This window comes from Taudactylus pleione, unplaced genomic scaffold (genome assembly GCF_031769625.1).
Source record: "Taudactylus pleione unplaced genomic scaffold, aTauple2 ptg000738l, whole genome shotgun sequence".
Taxonomy (NCBI): domain Eukaryota; kingdom Metazoa; phylum Chordata; class Amphibia; order Anura; family Myobatrachidae; genus Taudactylus; species Taudactylus pleione.
In genome coordinates, this window is record NW_028285140.1 from 1,592,179 (window position 1) to 1,611,522 (window position 19,344).

General features: G+C 45.7%; 2 protein-coding genes across 7 annotated transcripts in view; one reads left to right on the forward strand and one right to left on the reverse strand.

The window, feature by feature from the left end:
- The window catches only part of CACNA2D4 (calcium voltage-gated channel auxiliary subunit alpha2delta 4), a 512,905-nt gene that overhangs the window by 279,306 nt on the left and 214,255 nt on the right, over nt 1–19,344 (reverse strand). The gene's annotated exons all lie outside the window — the stretch shown is intronic.
- Nucleotides 1–19,344, forward strand: part of LRTM2 (leucine rich repeat transmembrane protein 2) — a 62,484-nt gene that overhangs the window by 39,414 nt on the left and 3,726 nt on the right. The window contains exon 3 of the mRNA XM_088457094.1: nt 17,148–17,738. Coding sequence (XP_088313220.1) covers nt 17,148–17,738 — 591 coding nt within the window. The remainder of the gene's footprint in view (nt 1–17,147; nt 17,739–19,344) is intronic.

Consider the following 19,344-nt stretch of genomic DNA (forward strand, 5'->3'; position numbering starts at 1 on the left):
CAGGGTATAGATGTGATCTAGTTCCTCCTGATTATATGCTGGACAGGGACTTGGAGACAATCAGTAGCAGGGTGTATATGTGATCTAGTTCTCCTGATTATATGCTGGACAGGGACTTGGAGACAATCAGTAGCAGGGTGTAGATGTGATCTAGTTCTCCTGATTATATGCTGGACAGGGACTTGGAGACGATCAGTATATGAGACGCTCAGTAGCAGGGTGTAGATGTGATCTAGTTCTCCTGATTATGTGCTGGACAGGGACTTGGAGACGATCAGTATATGAGACGCTCAGTAGCAGGGTGTAGATGTGATCTAGTTCTCCTGATTATATGCTGGACAGGGACTTGGAGACGATCAGCATATATGAGACAATCAGTAGCAGTGTGTAGATGTGATCTAGTTCTCCTGATTATATGCTGGACAGGGACTAGGAGACGATCAGTATATGAGACGCTCAGTAGCAGGGTGTAGATGTGATCTAGTTCTCCTGATTATGTGCTGGACAGGGACTTGGAGACGATCAGTATATGAGACGCTCAGTAGCAGGGTGTAGATGTGATCTAGTTCTCCTGATTATGTGCTGGACAGGGACTTGGAGACGATCAGTATATGAGACAATCAGTAGCAGGGTGTAGATGTGATCTAGTTCTCCTGATTATATGCTGGACAGGAACTTGGAGACGATCAGTATATGAGACGCTCAGTAGCAGGGTGTAGATGTGATCTAGTTCTCCTGATTATATGCTGGACAGGGACTTGGAGACGATCAGTATATGAGACAATCAGTAGCAGGGTGTAGATGTGATCTAGTTCTCCTGATTATATGCTGGACAGGGACTTGGAGACGATCAGTATATGAGACAATCAGTAGCAGGGTGTAGATGTGATCTAGTTCTCCTGATTATATGCTGGACAGGGACTTGGAGACGATCAGTATATGAGACACTCAGTAGCAGGGTGTAGATGTGATCTAGTTCTCCTGATTATATACTGGACAGGGACTTGGAGACGATCAGTATATGAGACGCTCAGTAGCAGGGTGTAGATGTGATCTAGTTCTCCTGATTATATGCTGGACAAGGACTAGGAGACGATCAGTATATGAGACAATCAGTAGCAGGGTGTAGATGTGATCTAGTTCTACTGATTATATACTGGACAGGGACTAGGAGACGATCAGTATATGAGACGCTCAGTAGCAGGGTGTAGATGTGATCTAGTTCTCCTGATTATATGCTGGACAGGGACTTGGAGACGATCAGTATATGAGACACTCAGTAGCAGGGTGTAGATGTGATCTAGTTCTCCTGATTATATGCTGGACAGGGACTTGGAGACGATCAGTATATGAGACGCTCAGTAGCAGGGTGTAGATGTTATCTAGTTCTCCTGATTATGTGCTGGACAGGGACTAGGAGACAATCAGTATATGAGACAATCAGTAGCAGGGTGAAGATGTGATCTAGTTCTCCTGATTATGTGCTGGACAGGGACTTGGAGACGATCAGTATATGAGACAATCAGTAGCAGGGTGTAGATGTGATCTAGTTCTCCTGATTATGTGCTGGACAGGGACTTGGAGACGATCAGTATATGAGACACTCAGTAGCAGGGTGTAGATGTGATCTAGTTCTCCTGATTATATGCTGGACAGGGACTTGGAGACGATCAGTATATGAGACACTCAGTAGCAGGGTGTAGATGTGATCTAGTTCTCCTGATTATATACTGGACAGGGACTAGGAGACGATCAGTATATGAGACGCTCAGTAGCAGGGTGTAGATGTGATCTAGTTCTCCTGATTATATGCTGGACAGGGACTTGGAGACGATCAGTATATGAGACACTCAGTAGCAGGGTGTAGATGTGATCTAGTTCTCCTGATTATATGCTGGACAGGGACTTGGAGACGATCAGTATATGAGACGCCCAGTAGCAGGGTGTAGATGTGATCTAGTTCTCCTGATTATGTGCTGGACAGGGACTTGGAGACGATCAGTATATGAGAGACCCAGTAGCAGGGTGTAGATGTGATCTAGTTCTCCTGATTATATACTGGACAGGGACTTGGAGACGATCAGTATATGAGACAATCAGTAGCAGGGTGTAGATGTGATCTAGTTCTCCTGATTATATGCTGGACAGGGACTTGGAGACGATCAGTATATGAGACAATCAGTAGCAGGGTGTAGATGTGATCTAGTTCTCCTAATTATGTGCTGGACAGGGACTTGGAGACGATCAGTATATGAGACGCTCAGTAGCAGGGTGTAGATGTGATCTAGTTCTCCTGATTATATGCTGGACAGGGACTTGGAGACGATCAGTATATGAGACGCTCAGTAGCAGGGTGTAGATGTGATATAGTTCTCCTGATTATATACTGGACAGGGACTTGGAGACGATCAGTATATGAGAGACCCAGTAGCAGGGTATAGATGTGATCTAGTTCTCCTGATTATATGCTGGACAGGGACTTGGAGACGATCAGTATATGAGACGCTCAGTAGCAGGGTGTAGATGTGATCTAGTTCTCCTGATTATATACTGGACGGGGACTTGGAGACGATCAGTATATGAGACGCTCAGTAGCAGGGTGTAGATGTGATCTAGTTCTCCTGATTATATACTGGACAGGGACTTGGAGACGATCAGTATATGAGACACCCAGTAGCAGGGTATAGATGTGATCTAGTTCCTCCTGATTATATGCTGGACAGGGACTTGGAGACAATCAGTAGCAGGGTGTAGATATCTAGTTCTCCTGATTATATGCTGGACAGGGACTTGGAGACAATCAGTAGCAGGGTGTAGTTGTGATCTAGTTCTACTGATTATGTGCTGGACAGGGACTAGGAGACAATCAGTATATGAGACAATCAGTAGCAGGGTGTAGATGTGATCTAGTTCTCCTGATTATGTGCTGGACAGGGACTTGGAGACGATCAGTATATGAGACAATCAGTAGCAGGGTGTAGATGTTATCTAGTTCTCCTGATTATGTGCTGGACAGGGACTTGGAGACGATCAGTATATGAGACACTCAGTAGCAGGGTGTAGATGTGATCTAGTTCTCCTGATTATATGCTGGACAGGGACTTGGAGACGATCAGTATATGAGACACTCAGTAGCAGGGTGTAGATGTGATCTAGTTCTCCTGATTATATACTGGACAGGGACTAGGAGACGATCAGTATATGAGACGCTCAGTAGCAGGGTGTAGATGTGATCTAGTTCTCCTGATTATATGCTGGACAGGGACTTGGAGACGATCAGTATATGAGACACTCAGTAGCAGGGTGTAGATGTGATCTAGTTCTCCTGATTATATGCTGGACAGGGACTTGGAGACGATCAGTATATGAGACGCCCAGTAGCAGGGTGTAGATGTGATCTAGTTCTCCTGATTATGTGCTGGACAGGGACTTGGAGACGATCAGTATATGAGAGACCCAGTAGCAGGGTGTAGATGTGATCTAGTTCTCCTGATTATATACTGGACAGGGACTTGGAGACGATCAGTATATGAGACAATCAGTAGCAGGGTGTAGATGTGATCTAGTTCTCCTGATTATATGCTGGACAGGGACTTGGAGACGATCAGTATATGAGACAATCAGTAGCAGGGTGTAGATGTGATCTAGTTCTCCTGATTATGTGCTGGACAGGGACTTGGAGACGATCAGTATATGAGACGCTCAGTAGCAGGGTGTAGATGTGATCTAGTTCTCCTGATTATATGCTGGACAGGGACTTGGAGACGATCAGTATATGAGACGCTCAGTAGCAGGGTGTAGATGTGATATAGTTCTCCTGATTATATACTGGACAGGGACTTGGAGACGATCAGTATATGAGAGACCCAGTAGCAGGGTATAGATGTGATCTAGTTCTCCTGATTATATGCTGGACAGGGACTTGGAGACGATCAGTATATGAGACGCTCAGTAGCAGGGTGTAGATGTGATCTAGTTCTCCTGATTATATACTGGACAGGGACTTGGAGACGATCAGTATATGAGACGCTCAGTAGCAGGGTGTAGATGTGATCTAGTTCTCCTGATTATATACTGGACAGGGACTTGGAGACGATCAGTATATGAGACACCCAGTAGCAGGGTATAGATGTGATCTAGTTCCTCCTGATTATATGCTGGACAGGGACTTGGAGACAATCAGTAGCAGGGTGTAGATGTTATCTAGTTCTCCTGATTATATGCTGGACAGGGACTTGGAGACAATCAGTAGCAGGGTGTAGTTGTGATCTAGTTCTACTGATTATATGCTGGACAGGGACTTGGAGACGATCAGTATATGAGACGCTCAGTAGCAGGGTGTAGATGTGATCTAGTTCTCCTGATTATGTGCTGGACAGGGACTTGGAGACGATCAGTATATGAGACGCTCAGTAGCAGGGTGTAGATGTGATCTAGTTCTCCTGATTATATGCTGGACAGGGACTTGGAGACGATCAGCATATATGAGACAATCAGTAGCAGTGTGTAGATGTGATCTAGTTCTCCTGATTATATGCTGGACAGGGACTAGGAGACGATCAGTATATGAGACGCTCAGTAGCAGGGTGTAGATGTGATCTAGTTCTCCTGATTATATGCTGGACAGGGACTTGGAGACGATCAGTATATGAGACGCTCAGTAGCAGGGTGTAGATGTGATCTAGTTCTCCTGATTATATGCTGGACAGGGACTTGGAGACGATCAGTATATGAGACAATCAGTAGCAGGGTGTAGATGTGATCTAGTTCTCCTGATTATATACTGGACAGGGACTTGGAGACGATCAGTATATGAGACGCTCAGTAGCAGTGTGTAGATGTGATCTAGTTCTCCTGATTATATACTGGACAGGGACTTGGAGACGATCAGTATATGAGACACTCAGTAGCAGGGTATAGATGTGATCTAGTTCTCCTGATTATATGCTGGACAGGGACTTGGAGACGATCAGTATATGAGACAATCAGTAGCAGGGTGTAGATGTGATCTAGTTCTCGTGATTATATGCTGGACAGGGACTAGGAGACGATCAGTATATGAGACAATCAGTAGCAGGGTGTAGATGTGATCTAGTTCTCCTGATTATATACTGGACAGGGACTAGGAGACGATCTGCATATGAGACGCTCAGTAGCAGGGTGTAGATGTGATCTAGTTCTCCTGATTATATGCTGGACAGGGACTTGGAGACGATCAGTATATGAGACAATCAGTAGCAGGGTGTAGATGTGATCTAGTTCTCCTGATTATATGCTGGACAGGGACTTGGAGACGATCAGTATATGAGACACTCAGTAGCAGGGTGTAGATGTGATCTAGTTCTCCTGATTATATGCTGGACAGGGACTTGGAGACGATCAGTATATGAGACGCTCAGTAGCAGGGTGTAGATGTTATCTAGTTCTCCTGATTATGTGCTGGACAGGGACTAGGAGACGATCAGTATATGAGACAATCAGTAGCAGGGTGTAGATGTGATCTAGTTCTCCTGATTATGTGCTGGACAGGGACTTGGAGACGATCAGTATATGAGACAATCAGTAGCAGGGTGTAGATGTTATCTAGTTCTCCTGATTATGTGCTGGACAGGGACTTGGAGACGATCAGTATATGAGACACTCAGTAGCAGGGTGTAGATGTGATCTAGTTCTCCTGATTATATGCTGGACAGGGACTTGGAGACGATCAGTATATGAGACACTCAGTAGCAGGGTGTAGATGTGATCTAGTTCTCCTGATAATATACTGGACAGGAACTAGGAGACGATCAGTATATGAGACGCTCAGTAGCAGGGTGTAGATGTGATCTAGTTCTCCTGATTATATGCTGGACAGGGACTTGGAGACGATCAGTATATGAGACACTCAGTAGCAGGGTGTAGATGTGATCTAGTTCTCCTGATTATATACTGGACAGGGACTTGGAGACGATCAGTATATGAGACGCTCAGTAGCAGGGTGTAGATGTGATCTAGTTCTCCTGATTATGTGCTGGAGAGGGACTAGGAGACGATCAGTATATGAGACACTCAGTAGCAGGGTGTAGATGTGATCTAGTTCTCCTGATTATGTGCTGGACAGGGACTTGGAGACGATCAGTATATGAGAGACCCAGTAGCAGGGTGTAGATGTGATCTAGTTCTCCTGATTATATACTGGACAGGGACTTGGAGACGATCAGTATATGAGACAATCAGTAGCAGGGTGTAGATGTGATCTAGTTCTCCTGATTATATGCTGGACAGGGACTTGGAGACGATCAGTATATGAGACAATCAGTAGCAGGGTGTAGATGTGATCTAGTTCTCCTGATTATATGCTGGACAGGGACTTGGAGACGATCAGTATATGAGACAATCAGTAGCAGGGTGTAGATGTGATCTAGTTCTCCTGATTATGTGCTGGACAGGGACTTGGAGACGATCAGTATATGAGACGCTCAGTAGCAGGGTGTAGATGTGATCTAGTTCTCCTGATTATATGCTGGACAGGGACTTGGAGACGATCAGTATATGAGACGCTCAGTAGCAGGGTGTAGATGTGATATAGTTCTCCTGATTATATATTGGACAGGGACTTGGAGACGATCAGTATATGAGAGACCCAGTAGCAGGGTGTAGATGTGATCTAGTTCTCCTGATTATATGCTGGACAGGGACTTGGAGACGATCAGTATATGAGACGCTCAGTAGCAGGGTGTAGATGTGATCTAGTTCTCCTGATTATATACTGGACAGGGACTTGGAGACGATCAGTATATGAGACGCTCAGTAGCAGGGTGTAGATGTGATCTAGTTCTCCTGATTATATGCTGGACAGGGACTTGGAGACGATCAGTATATGAGACGCTCAGTAGCAGGGTGTAGATGTGATCTAGTTCTCCTGATTATGTGCTGGACAGGGACTTGGAGACGATCAGTATATGAGAGACCCAGTAGCAGGGTGTAGATGTGATCTAGTTCTCCTGATTATATACTGGACAGGGACTTGGAGACGATCAGTATATGAGACAATCAGTAGCAGGGTGTAGATGTGATATAGTTATCCTGATTATATGCTGGACAGGGACTTGGAGACGATCAGCATATATGAGACACCCAGTAGCAGGGTGTAGATGTGATCGAGTTCCTCCTGATTATGTGCTGGACAGGGACTTGGAGACGATCAGTATATGAGACACTCAGTAGCAGGGTGTAGATGTGATCTAGTTCTCCTGATTATATGCTGGACAGGGACTAGGAGACGATCAGTATATGAGACACTCAGTAGCAGGGTGTAGATGTGATCTAGTTCTCCTGATTATATGCTGGACAGGGACTTGGAGACGATCAGCATATATGAGACACCCAGTAGCAGGGTGTAGATGTGATCTAGTTCCTCCTGATTATGTGCTGGACAGGGACTTGGAGACGATCAGTATATGAGACACTCAGTAGCAGGGTGTAGATGTGATCTAGTTCTCCTGATTATATGCTGGACAGGGACTAGGAGACGATCAGTATATGAGACGCTCAGTAGCAGGGTGTAGATGTGATCTAGTTCTCCTGATTATATGCTGGACAGGGACTTGGAGACGATCAGTATATGAGACGCTCAGTAGCAGGGTGTAGATGTGATCTAGTTCTCCTGATTATATGCTGGACAGGGACTTGGAGACGATCAGTATATGAGACACTCGGTAGCAGGGTGTAGCTGTGATCTAGTTCTCCTGATTATATGCTGGACAGGGACTTGGAGACGATCAGTATATGAGACGCTCAGTAGCAGGGTGTAGATGTGATCTAGTTCTCCTGATTATATGCTGGACAGGGACTTGGAGACGATCAGTATATGAGACAATCAGTAGCAGGGTGTAGATGTGATCTAGTTCTCCTGATTATATGCTGGACAGGGACTTGGAGACGATCAGTATATGAGACACTCAGTAGCAGTGTGTAGATGTGATCTAGTTCTCCTGATTATGTGCTGGACAGGGACTTGGAGACGATCAGTATATGAGACGCTCAGTAGCAGGGTGTAGATGTGATCTAGTTCTCCTGATTATATGCTGGACAGGGACTTGGAGACGATCAGTATATGAGACGCTCAGTAGCAGGGTGTAGATGTGATCTAGTTCTCCTGATTATGTGCTGGACAGGGACTAGGAGACGATCAGTATATGAGACACCCAGTAGCAGGGTGTAGATGTGATCTAGTTCTCCTGATTATATACTGGACAGGGACTTGGAGACGATCAGTATATGAAACGCTCAGTAGCAGGGTGTAGATGTGATCTAGTTCTCCTGATTATATGCTGGACAGGGACTAGGAGACGATCAGTATATGAGACACTCAGTAGCAGGGTGTAGATGTGATCTAGTTCTCCTGATTATATGCTGGACAGGGACTAGGAGACGATCAGTATATGAGACACTCAGTAGCAGTGTGTAGATGTGATCTAGTTCTCCTGATTATATGCTGGACAGGGACTAGGAGACGATCAGTATATGAGACGCTCAGTAGCAGGGTGTAGATGTGATCTAGTTCTCCTGATTATGTGCTGGACAGGGACTTGGAGACGATCAGTATATGAGACACTCAGTAGCAGGGTGTAGATGTGATCTAGTTCTCCTGATTATATGCTGGACAGGGACTAGGAGATGATCAGTATATGAGACGCTCAGTAGCAGGGTGTAGATGTGATCTAGTTTTCCTGATTATATACTGGACAGGGACTTGGAGACGATCAGTATATGAGACAATCAGTAGCAGGGTGTAGATGTGATCTAGTTCTCCTGATTATGTGCTGGACAGGGACTTGGAGACGATCAGTATATGAGACAATCAGTAGCAGGGTGTAGATGTGATCTAGTTCTCCTGATTATATGCTGGACAGGGACTTGGAGACGATCAGTATATGAGACGCTCAGTAGCAGGGTGTAGATGTGATCTAGTTCTCCTGATTATGTGCTGGACAGGGACTTGGAGACGATCAGTATATGAGACACCCAGTAGCAGGGTGTAGATGTGATCTAGTTCTCCTGATTATGTGCTGGACAGGGACTTGGAGACGATCAGTATATGAGACAATCAGTAGCAGGGTGTAGATGTGATCTAGTTCTCCTGATTATATGCTGGACAGGGACTTGGAGACGATCAGTATATGAGACACTCAGTAGCAGGGTGTAGATGTGATCTAGTTCTCCTGATTATATGCTGGACAGGGACTAGGAGACGATCAGTATATGAGACACTCAGTAGCAGGGTGTAGATGTGATCTAGTTCTCCTGATTATATACTGGACAGGGACTTGGAGACGATCAGTATATGAGACACCCAGTAGCAGGGTGTAGATGTGATCTAGTTCTCCTGATTATATGCTGGACAGGGACTTGGAGACGATCAGTATATGAGACGCTCAGTAGCAGGGTGTAGATGTGATCTAGTTCTCCTGATTATATACTGGACAGGGACTAGGAGACGATCAGTATATGAGACAATCAGTAGCAGGGTGTAGATGTGATCTAGTTCTCCTGATTATATACTGGACAGGGACTTGGAGACGATCAGTATATGAGACGCTCAGTAGCAGTGTGTAGATGTGATCTAGTTCTCCTGATTATATGCTGGACAGGGACTAGGAGACGATTAGTATATGAGACGCTCAGTAGCAGGGTGTAGATGTGATCTAGTTCTCCTGATTATATGCTGGACAGGGACTTGGAGACGATCAGTATATGAGACACTCGGTAGCAGGGTGTAGCTGTGATCTAGTTCTCCTGATTATATGCTGGACAGGGACTAGGAGACGATCAGTATATGAGACGCTCAGTAGCAGGGTGTAGATGTGATCTAGTTCTCCTGATTATGTGCTGGACAGGGACTTGGAGACGATCAGTATATGAGACGCTCAGTAGCAGGGTGTAGATGTGATCTAGTTCTCCTGATTATATGCTGGACAGAGACTTGGAGACGATCAGTATATGAGACGCTCAGTAGCAGGGTGTAGATGTGATCTAGTTCTCCTGATTATGTGCTGGACAGGGACTAGGAGACGATCAGTATATGAGACACCCAGTAGCAGGGTGTAGATGTGATCTAGTTCTCCTGATTATATACTGGACAGGGACTTGGAGACGATCAGTATATGAGACGCTCAGTAGCAGGGTGTAGATGTGATCTAGTTCTCCTGATTATATACTGGACAGGGTCTAGGAGACGATCAGTATATGACACACTCAGTAGCAGGGTGTAGATGTGATCTAGTTCTCCTGATTATATGCTGGACAGGGTCTAGGAGACGATCAGTATATGAGACACTCAGTAGCAGGGTGTAGATGTGATCTAGTTCTCCTGATTATATGCTGGACAGGGACTAGGAGACGATCAGTATATGAGACACTCAGTAGCAGTGTGTAGATGTGATCTAGTTCTCCTGATTATATGCTGGACAGGGACTAGGAGACGATCAGTATATGAGACGCTCAGTAGCAGGGTGTAGATGTGATCTAGTTCTCCTGATTATGTGCTGGACAGGGACTTGGAGACGATCAGTATATGAGACAATCAGTAGCAGGGTGTAGATGTGATCTAGTTCTCCTGATTATGTGCTGGACAGGGACTTGGAGACGATCAGTATATGAGACAATCAGTAGCAGGGTGTAGATGTGATCTAGTTCTCCTGATTATGTGCTGGACAGGGACTTGGAGACGATCAGTATATGAGACTCAGTAGCAGGGTGTAGATGTGATCTAGTTCTCCTGATTATATGCTGGACAGGGACTAGGAGATGATCAGTATATGAGACGCTCAGTAGCAGGGTGTAGATGTGATCTAGTTCTCCTGATTATATACTGGACAGGGACTTGGAGACGATCAGTATATGAGACAATCAGTAGCAGGGTGTAGATGTGATCTAGTTCTCCTGATTATGTGCTGGACAGGGACTTGGAGACGATCAGTATATGAGACAATCAGTAGCAGGGTGTAGATGTGATCTAGTTCTCCTGATTATATGCTGGACAGGGACTTGGAGACGATCAGTATATGAGACGCTCAGTAGCAGGGTGTAGATGTGATCTAGTTCTCCTGATTATATACTGGACAGGGACTAGGAGACGATCAGTATATGAGACGCTCAGTAGCAGGGTGTAGATGTGATATAGTTCTCCTGATTATGTGCTGGACAGGGACTTGGAGACGATCAGTATATGAGACAATCAGTAGCAGGGTGTAGATGTGATCTAGTTCTCCTGATTATATGCTGGACAGGGACTTGGAGACGATCAGTATATGAGACAATCAGTAGCAGGGTGTAGATGTGATCTAGTTCTCCTGATTATGTGCTGGACAGGGACTTGGAGACGATCAGTATATGAGACAATCAGTAGCAGGGTGTAGATGTGATCTAGTTCTCCTGATTATATGCTGGACAGGGACTTGGAGACGATCAGTATATGAGACACTCGGTAGCAGGGTGTAGATGTGATCTAGTTCTCCTGATTATGTGCTGGACAGGGACTTGGAGACGATCAGTATATGAGACAATCAGTAGCAGGGTGTAGATGTGATCTAGTTCTCCTGATTATATGCTGGACAGGGACTTGGAGACGATCAGTATATGAGACAATCAGTAGCAGGGTGTAGATGTGATCTAGTTCTCCTGATTATGTGCTGGACAGGGACTTGGAGACGATCAGTATATGAGACAATCAGTAGCAGGGTGTAGATGTGATCTAGTTCTCCTGATTATATGCTGGACAGGGACTTGGAGACGATCAGTATATGAGACACTCAGTAGCAGGGTGTAGATGTGATCTAGTTCTCCTGATTATATGCTGGACAGGGACTTGGAGACGATCAGTATATGAGACAATCAGTAGCAGGGTGTAGATGTGATCTAGTTCTCCTGATTATATACTGGACAGGGACTTGGAGACGATCAGTATATGAGACAATCAGTAGCAGGGTGTAGATGTGATCTAGTTCTCCTGATTATGTGCTGGACAGGGACTTGGAGACGATCAGTATATGAGACAATCAGTAGCAGGGTGTAGATGTGATCTAGTTCTCCTGATTATGTGCTGGACAGGGACTTGGAGACGATCAGTATATGAGACGCTCAGTAGCAGGGTGTAGATGTGATCTAGTTCTCCTGATTATGTGCTGGACAGGGACTTGGAGACGATCAGTATATGAGACACCCAGTAGCAGGGTGTAGATGTGATCTAGTTCTCCTGATTATATGCTGGACAGGGACTTGGAGACGATCAGTATATGAGACAATCAGTAGCAGGGTGTAGATGTGATCTAGTTCTCCTGATTATGTGCTGGACAGGGACTTGGAGACGATCAGTATATGAGACAATCAGTAGCAGGGTGTAGATGTGATCTAGTTCTCCTGATTATATGCTGGACAGGGACTTGGAGACGATCAGTATATGAGACACTCGGTAGCAGGGTGTAGATGTGATCTAGCTCTCCTGATTATGTGCTGGACAGGGACTTGGAGACGATCAGTATATGAGACAATCAGTAGCAGGGTGTAGATGTGATCTAGTTCTCCTGATTATATGCTGGACAGGGACTTGGAGACGATCAGTATATGAGACAATCAGTAGCAGGGTGTAGATGTGATCTAGTTCTCCTGATTATGTGCTGGACAGGGACTTGGAGACGATCAGTATATGAGACAATCAGTAGCAGGGTGTAGATGTGATCTAGTTCTCCTGATTATGTGCTGGACAGGGACTTGGAGACGATCAGTATATGAGACAATCAGTAGCAGGGTGTAGATGTGATCTAGTTCTCCTGATTATATGCTGGACAGGGACTTGGAGACGATCAGTATATGAGACAATCAGTAGCAGGGTGTAGATGTGATCTAGTTCTCCTGATTATATACTGGACAGGGACTTGGAGACGATCAGTATATGAGACAATCAGTAGCAGGGTGTAGATGTGATCTAGTTCTCCTAATTATATGCTGGACAGGGACTTGGAGACGATCAGTATATGAGACACTCAGTAGCAGGGTGTAGATGTGATCTAGTTCTCCTGATTATGTGCTGGACAGGGACTTGGAGACGATCAGTATATGAGACAATCAGTAGCAGGGTGTAGATGTGATCTAGTTCTCCTGATTATATGCTGGACAGGGACTTGGAGACGATCAGTATATGAGACAATCAGTAGCAGGGTGTAGATGTGATCTAGTTCTCCTGATTATGTGCTGGACAGGGACTTGGAGACGATCAGTATATGAGACAATCAGTAGCAGGGTGTAGATGTGATCTAGTTCTCCTGATTATATGCTGGACAGGGACTTGGAGACGATCAGTATATGAGACACTCGGTAGCAGGGTGTAGATGTGATCTAGTTCTCCTGATTATGTGCTGGACAGGGACTTGGAGACGATCAGTATATGAGACAATCAGTAGCAGGGTGTAGATGTGATCTAGTTCTCCTGATTATATGCTGGACAGGGACTTGGAGACGATCAGTATATGAGACAATCAGTAGCAGGGTGTAGATGTGATCTAGTTCTCCTGATTATGTGCTGGACAGGGACTTGGAGACGATCAGTATATGAGACAATCAGTAGCAGGGTGTAGATGTGATCTAGTTCTCCTGATTATGTGCTGGACAGGGACTTGGAGACGATCAGTATATGAGACAATCAGTAGCAGGGTGTAGATGTGATCTAGTTCTCCTGATTATATGCTGGACAGGGACTTGGAGACGATCAGTATATGAGACAATCAGTAGCAGGGTGTAGATGTGATCTAGTTCTCCTGATTATATACTGGACAGGGACTTGGAGACGATCAGTATATGAGACACTCAGTAGCAGGGTGTAGATGTGATCTAGTTCTCCTGATTATATGCTGGACAGGGACTTGGAGACGATCAGTATATGAGACAATCAGTAGCAGGGTGTAGATGTGATCTAGTTCTCCTGATTATGTGCTGGACAGGGACTTGGAGACGATCAGTATATGAGACACTCGGTAGCAGGGTGTAGATGTGATCTAGTTCTCCTGATTATGTGCTGGACAGGGACTTGGAGACGATCAGTATATGAGACACTCGGTAGCAGGGTGTAGATGTGATATAGTTCTCCTGATTATGTGCTGGACAGGGACTTGGAGACACTCAGTATATGAGACACTCGGTAGCAGGGTGTAGATGTGATATAGTTCTCCTGATTATGTGCTGGACAGGGACTTGGAGACACTCAGTATATGAGACACTCGGTAGTAGTGACAGAGCTCAGTAAATATTTACTATGCGGCACAGGGCGAGTTACAGAGCGTCGGTGTCAGTTACAACCAGCTCTCTCCAATTTCATCCGCGGAACAATTAGACGGGTTTCTCTCTGTAACAGATTCATTATTAATCCTCCGGCTGTGTGAGGACTTAATAGAATCACAAAGTCCTCCTGTCACAGAGACAAGGACGAATCAGGGGCGCTACGCTGTGTTTTAGATGTACAGTCGCTGCACAGAAACATTATATGATATGTGACACATAAGGGGTCTTTATTATAACTGTGCGAAAACCTATTCTGTGGTCAGGTTTCCCTATTCATCGACAACCTTAAGCTGGGTACACACTGAGACGACGGGCATTCCTTCCGACCTCAGAACGAACGCCCTTGAACGGGGATGGCTTACCCACACTGGAACAATTTAATGAACGTCGGAATGATCAGTGCAGCACATCAAACCTAGCGACTGCGGGAGCGCACAATCACCGGTACACACTGGAGCTCATTCAGAGCCGGTCGCTGCTGGCGGCCGCTCGCTCTGAATGTGGGCGTGTTTTTTTTTTTGATCTCCGAACGCTCACAAAGCTGTGGGTGACCACCCACAGCTTGTGCGAGCGGGCTGGAGACAGTCGCGATCATCGCGACCATTGGGCTTGCGACGAGACCCTGGGGTAGGGTCTAGCTGCCGCAAGCCCGAGTGGACTTCCTGCTCTAATAGAGCAGGAAGTCCACTACTGACATCACTAGTGATGTCAGTAACCCCTCCTACAGACGCCAGGCATTCCTAAGGGAACGCCTGAGTTTGTGCGACCACCCCGCCCTACACACCCACAAAATGGGGCGAGCTGTCAATCAACATCGATAGCCGTCCCGTCTTGTTGCGAGCCCCGTAGCGACTGACCTTCGGTCGCTCAGCAGGGCTCGCGCATGCGGACGCCGGACGCGGCGCATGTGCAGAGGGCAACCATCGGGCCGCTTGCGAGCGGCTCTGAAACGGGCCCACTGTGCGATGTAAGCGATTTGTCGTTATGAAATGGCAAATCGGCCCGACGTCGCTCCAGTGTTGTACCCAGCTTAACGCCAAGTTACAGAGGCGTTAAACTGCGGTATGTTGGGTAACAATGGGGAAATCTCCAATTCCTCTGCCGTTAACCCTTCGATAAAAGTTTTGCAGACTTTGAAATAAAAAAAACAAACACTTTCTTTTGTATTTCATTCATATATTATTAGAGACAACGCAGCGATGTTGCAATATGCTTTTGTTACATTTTAGTTATTTAGCTGTTTATCTGTCCCTTGCAGTCAGCTCCCCCCTGTTTAATGCACCGGAGAGGACAGGGACAGATTAAGCAGACAGCCTGACAGTATAAAAAGAGGAATACACTCACCGCAGCTTTCAGAACTAGAATGGGAAGGTGCATCTATGCTGGGTGGTCTCTTTATACCCCCACAGGGCTAATTCACATGTAAAACATTCTCATATATCTCACATACACCATCAATTATGTCCCGTTCCGCTGGCCGATTGTTTTCAGAAATACAATGCAGAAAAATACAGTCAGAGCTTCAGCCAACCAGAAATTTCTATTACATGGAAACATCGGGACATATAAAGTCATTTGCCGGTCACGGTAAATTAGATTAATGGTGGATTCGTCCTATGCTCATTTGTCATTAGAAATACAATTTATATCTCCGAGTCGTCGCTGCCCACTTGGGTGGAAATAAACAATACAGAATGCAGCAGGGTAACCTCTATATTACAATAGGTCCCTCTTCGTATTGAAGCTGCCATTGTCTGGAGGAAAGTGGGGGCTACAAATATTAAGCAGAGCCTTGCGGACACCAGAGGCCATTTACAGCAATTATAACACTACAACTGTCATAAAACAAATCAACTCCAAATATGTCTCAATAAGTAGACGATAAAAATGTTGGATATAGTTCACCGTGTTCTCGTTTTTAAATAGGCGAGCGGCCATTTTGCTGCCTTCTCAGTCTGGACAATATTTGGCCTCTATAACTTTATACAGATATTATTATTTCAGGAGGATATTTTTACCATAGTAATTTATCCTCCAGGATCTGGGTCTTGGCAGACTAAGAACGGGGGATAAAAGCTGGTTATCACAGACTGTGTATCATACTGTATAGAGGGGGAGAGAGAAACGCGTTTCGTCAGAAGATGGACCTCGTCAGGGGGTGACAAATTCTAACTGTTGACGAAACGCGTGGGTCCAGGGTTGCAGAGACGCATACATAGTGACATCATTGGCTCGGACAGTAGGCTTGGAGCGTACTGATTTCTGTGGTTACCGGTAGGAGTAGCGGGACTGCAGCGCCAGCCTGTATTATTCGTATCCATTGTGAATGCTGTTAATCATTGAGTAAAGTTTTTGTGTGAAACGCGCTCCCCGTATCCCTGTCAGTAAAGGAATAATAAGCTCATTACAAACATTCTCTCTGTGGTTTAGTGTCGGAGCGGCCAGCCCAGTAATGCAGATAAATGATCTATAACTATTATGGAATTAGACGCAGTATGACAGCGATTTCATTGGCTGATAGGCAGGAAAATGTGAGTGTGATAAGATACATCTGTAATGAATACCTTGTAACAACTGACAGTAATATTATTCTCTTTTTGTCCCCTCTTTTTCCCATTCACCTCCCGTGTTCTTCTCTATGTTCTGTGCACACATACGTGTCCTCTGTATTGTCTGTACCGTGTCATCATACATCTTCGCTTGGTGCCTCATTACCTCATCTCTAACTTTCTCGTGTCCATCTCGTCTTTGTCTGATCTCCCCGTCGTGCCTGTGACCTCGTTGTCCTTAATTTGTGTCCTTCTCCTTCCGCCCCGATCTCTGCTGTCCAGTCCTCGTCTGCTCGCTCTCTCTGTGTGCCGCCTCGTACCTCCTCTCTTGCCCACCGTCTTGCACCTGTAACAGCAGCGGCATGGAGGTGGACTGCAGTGGCCGGGGACTCACGTCCATCCCTCCTGACATCCCCCAAGGGACCCGAATCCTCCTGCTGCTCAACAACCGCATCAGCTCCCTGTCCGGGGGGCCCTTCTCCAACCTGACCTCCTTGCACCGCCTCGACCTTTCCAACAACTTCCTGGACCAGCTGCCCTCGCAGCTTTTTGGGGAGCTGGGGAACCTCACGGAGATACGTCTGCGCAACAACAGCATCCGCGGCCTTGAGCGCGAACTCCTGCAGGGGCTGCCGCAGCTCCGCCGGCTGGACCTCTCCCTCAATTTCCTGTCTCTGCTGCCCCCAGGGCTCTTCGATGACCTCCCCATGCTGCACTGGCTGTCGCTACGTTCCAACCGGCTGCACAGTCTGGACAGGGTGACCTTTGAGCCACTGGGCAGTTTGGAGAACATTCAGCTGGGGGACAACCCCTGGGAGTGTGACTGCAACCTGCGCGACTTCAAGCACTGGATGGAGTGGTTCACTTACCGAGGTGAGATGCTACGTCCATCCCCGTAGGTTGTTCTATTTTCTCAGTAACTCAGATTTCTTTGTTACTGACCGTGGCTACAAAGTAACGTGGGTATTGCAGGAACCTTCGCAACCAGACACAGAGCAAAACTCATTTGTAATTTGCTGATTTCTTTTGCTGTAGTTGCTTCTAATTTTGCACCCATATGCAAGTTTGGTAAATGAGGGCCAGCAGCTGAGTCGGACGCAAGGCACCACCCGTGGGCACAGCAGCCAGATTTACTGCCCAACCTTATGGTGCTGCAAGTACCTGTCTGCAAGCGGAAGGTGCCACCGCCCGCTGTTTTGCCGCCCGCAGCCGTCATCATTAGTATCGCCACTTGCACCCATCCCATGTCCGAAACAGGCGCCTCATCTGCGTAAGGATGCCTCAGACTAGCACGGAAGCCGGGGCACATGCCCACCGCACTCTTATGTCACCCCCACGGGACAGGCCTGCTCGCTCGGCAGCCGCCCATTTCATGGTTGCAGAGATTTGCCCTAGCGGGCATGGGAACTGGGGGCTTTCGCATCGAGCCCACCAAGGTGCGGAGCGTCTGTAGTCAGCGACCGCTTTCTTTGGCGCATGCGCAGTCTGTTGATATAATCGCGAGAAATATCCGCTTTGGTACTTGCATCCAACTTTGAATCCGGCCCTGAGCGTAATCATCTTCTTCTGAGTTCTGTTACGTTTTGAAGGGTTATAAAGTTACAGAGGAAATGTAAAGAGTAAAGGCCTGATATATGACTGACTGCTGATATTTGACATAAGATATTAGCCTGAAATTGCCTACGTAAGATGCAGAAACATATTGCTGCTGCTGCCATGTGTGAGGCTGTGAATAACTGACACCTGTAAGCCTGGAAACAAACTGTGAACTGAATTGTGTCAGTGGTTACAGATTTTGAGAAGCAGAGTGAGTTGCTCACAACCTCTCTGTGATGTAGCAGTGACAGTGTGTTTTCTGAATTAGGCAGAGAATTTCAGGGGGGAAGCAGTATTTAAGATATCCAAAATTTTTCTGTACGTTTCAAAGACCACCATAATGATTTTAAACAGAAAAAAAAAAAAAAATTATGTAACTGTTAATATAACATCTTTGTTATGTATTACTTAGAAAGATTTCTGTTTTATATATATTTATTTTATTCTTATTTTTATAAATATTATGTCATAATTACTTGAATATTTACATGTCTGTACAAGTCAATTGATTGACCTCTTAATAAACAACAGCAGCAACAGTGACACCTGATGGCTATAAGGAGTTATTACAATCGCTCAAAAATAAATTTACACATTTCTTCATAAAATGTGTAATAAGTATCCCCAGCCAGTGTTAGCAACTTACATTTATGCCTCTCACCCACTGGGTAAATTTACAGCATTTTACATTCGGTACTAGTAGCTGTGTCCTCCGTGCCCGCCATTACAGAAATGATTACTGTCAATGATAAATTGTTTCCCTGTACACACTAAGGGGCATATGTATCAAAGCTTGATGTGAGATAAAATTGTGAGATATAGATCACCAACCAATCAGCTTGTCACTTACATTTTGCAGGCTGTGTTTAAGAAATGATAGTTT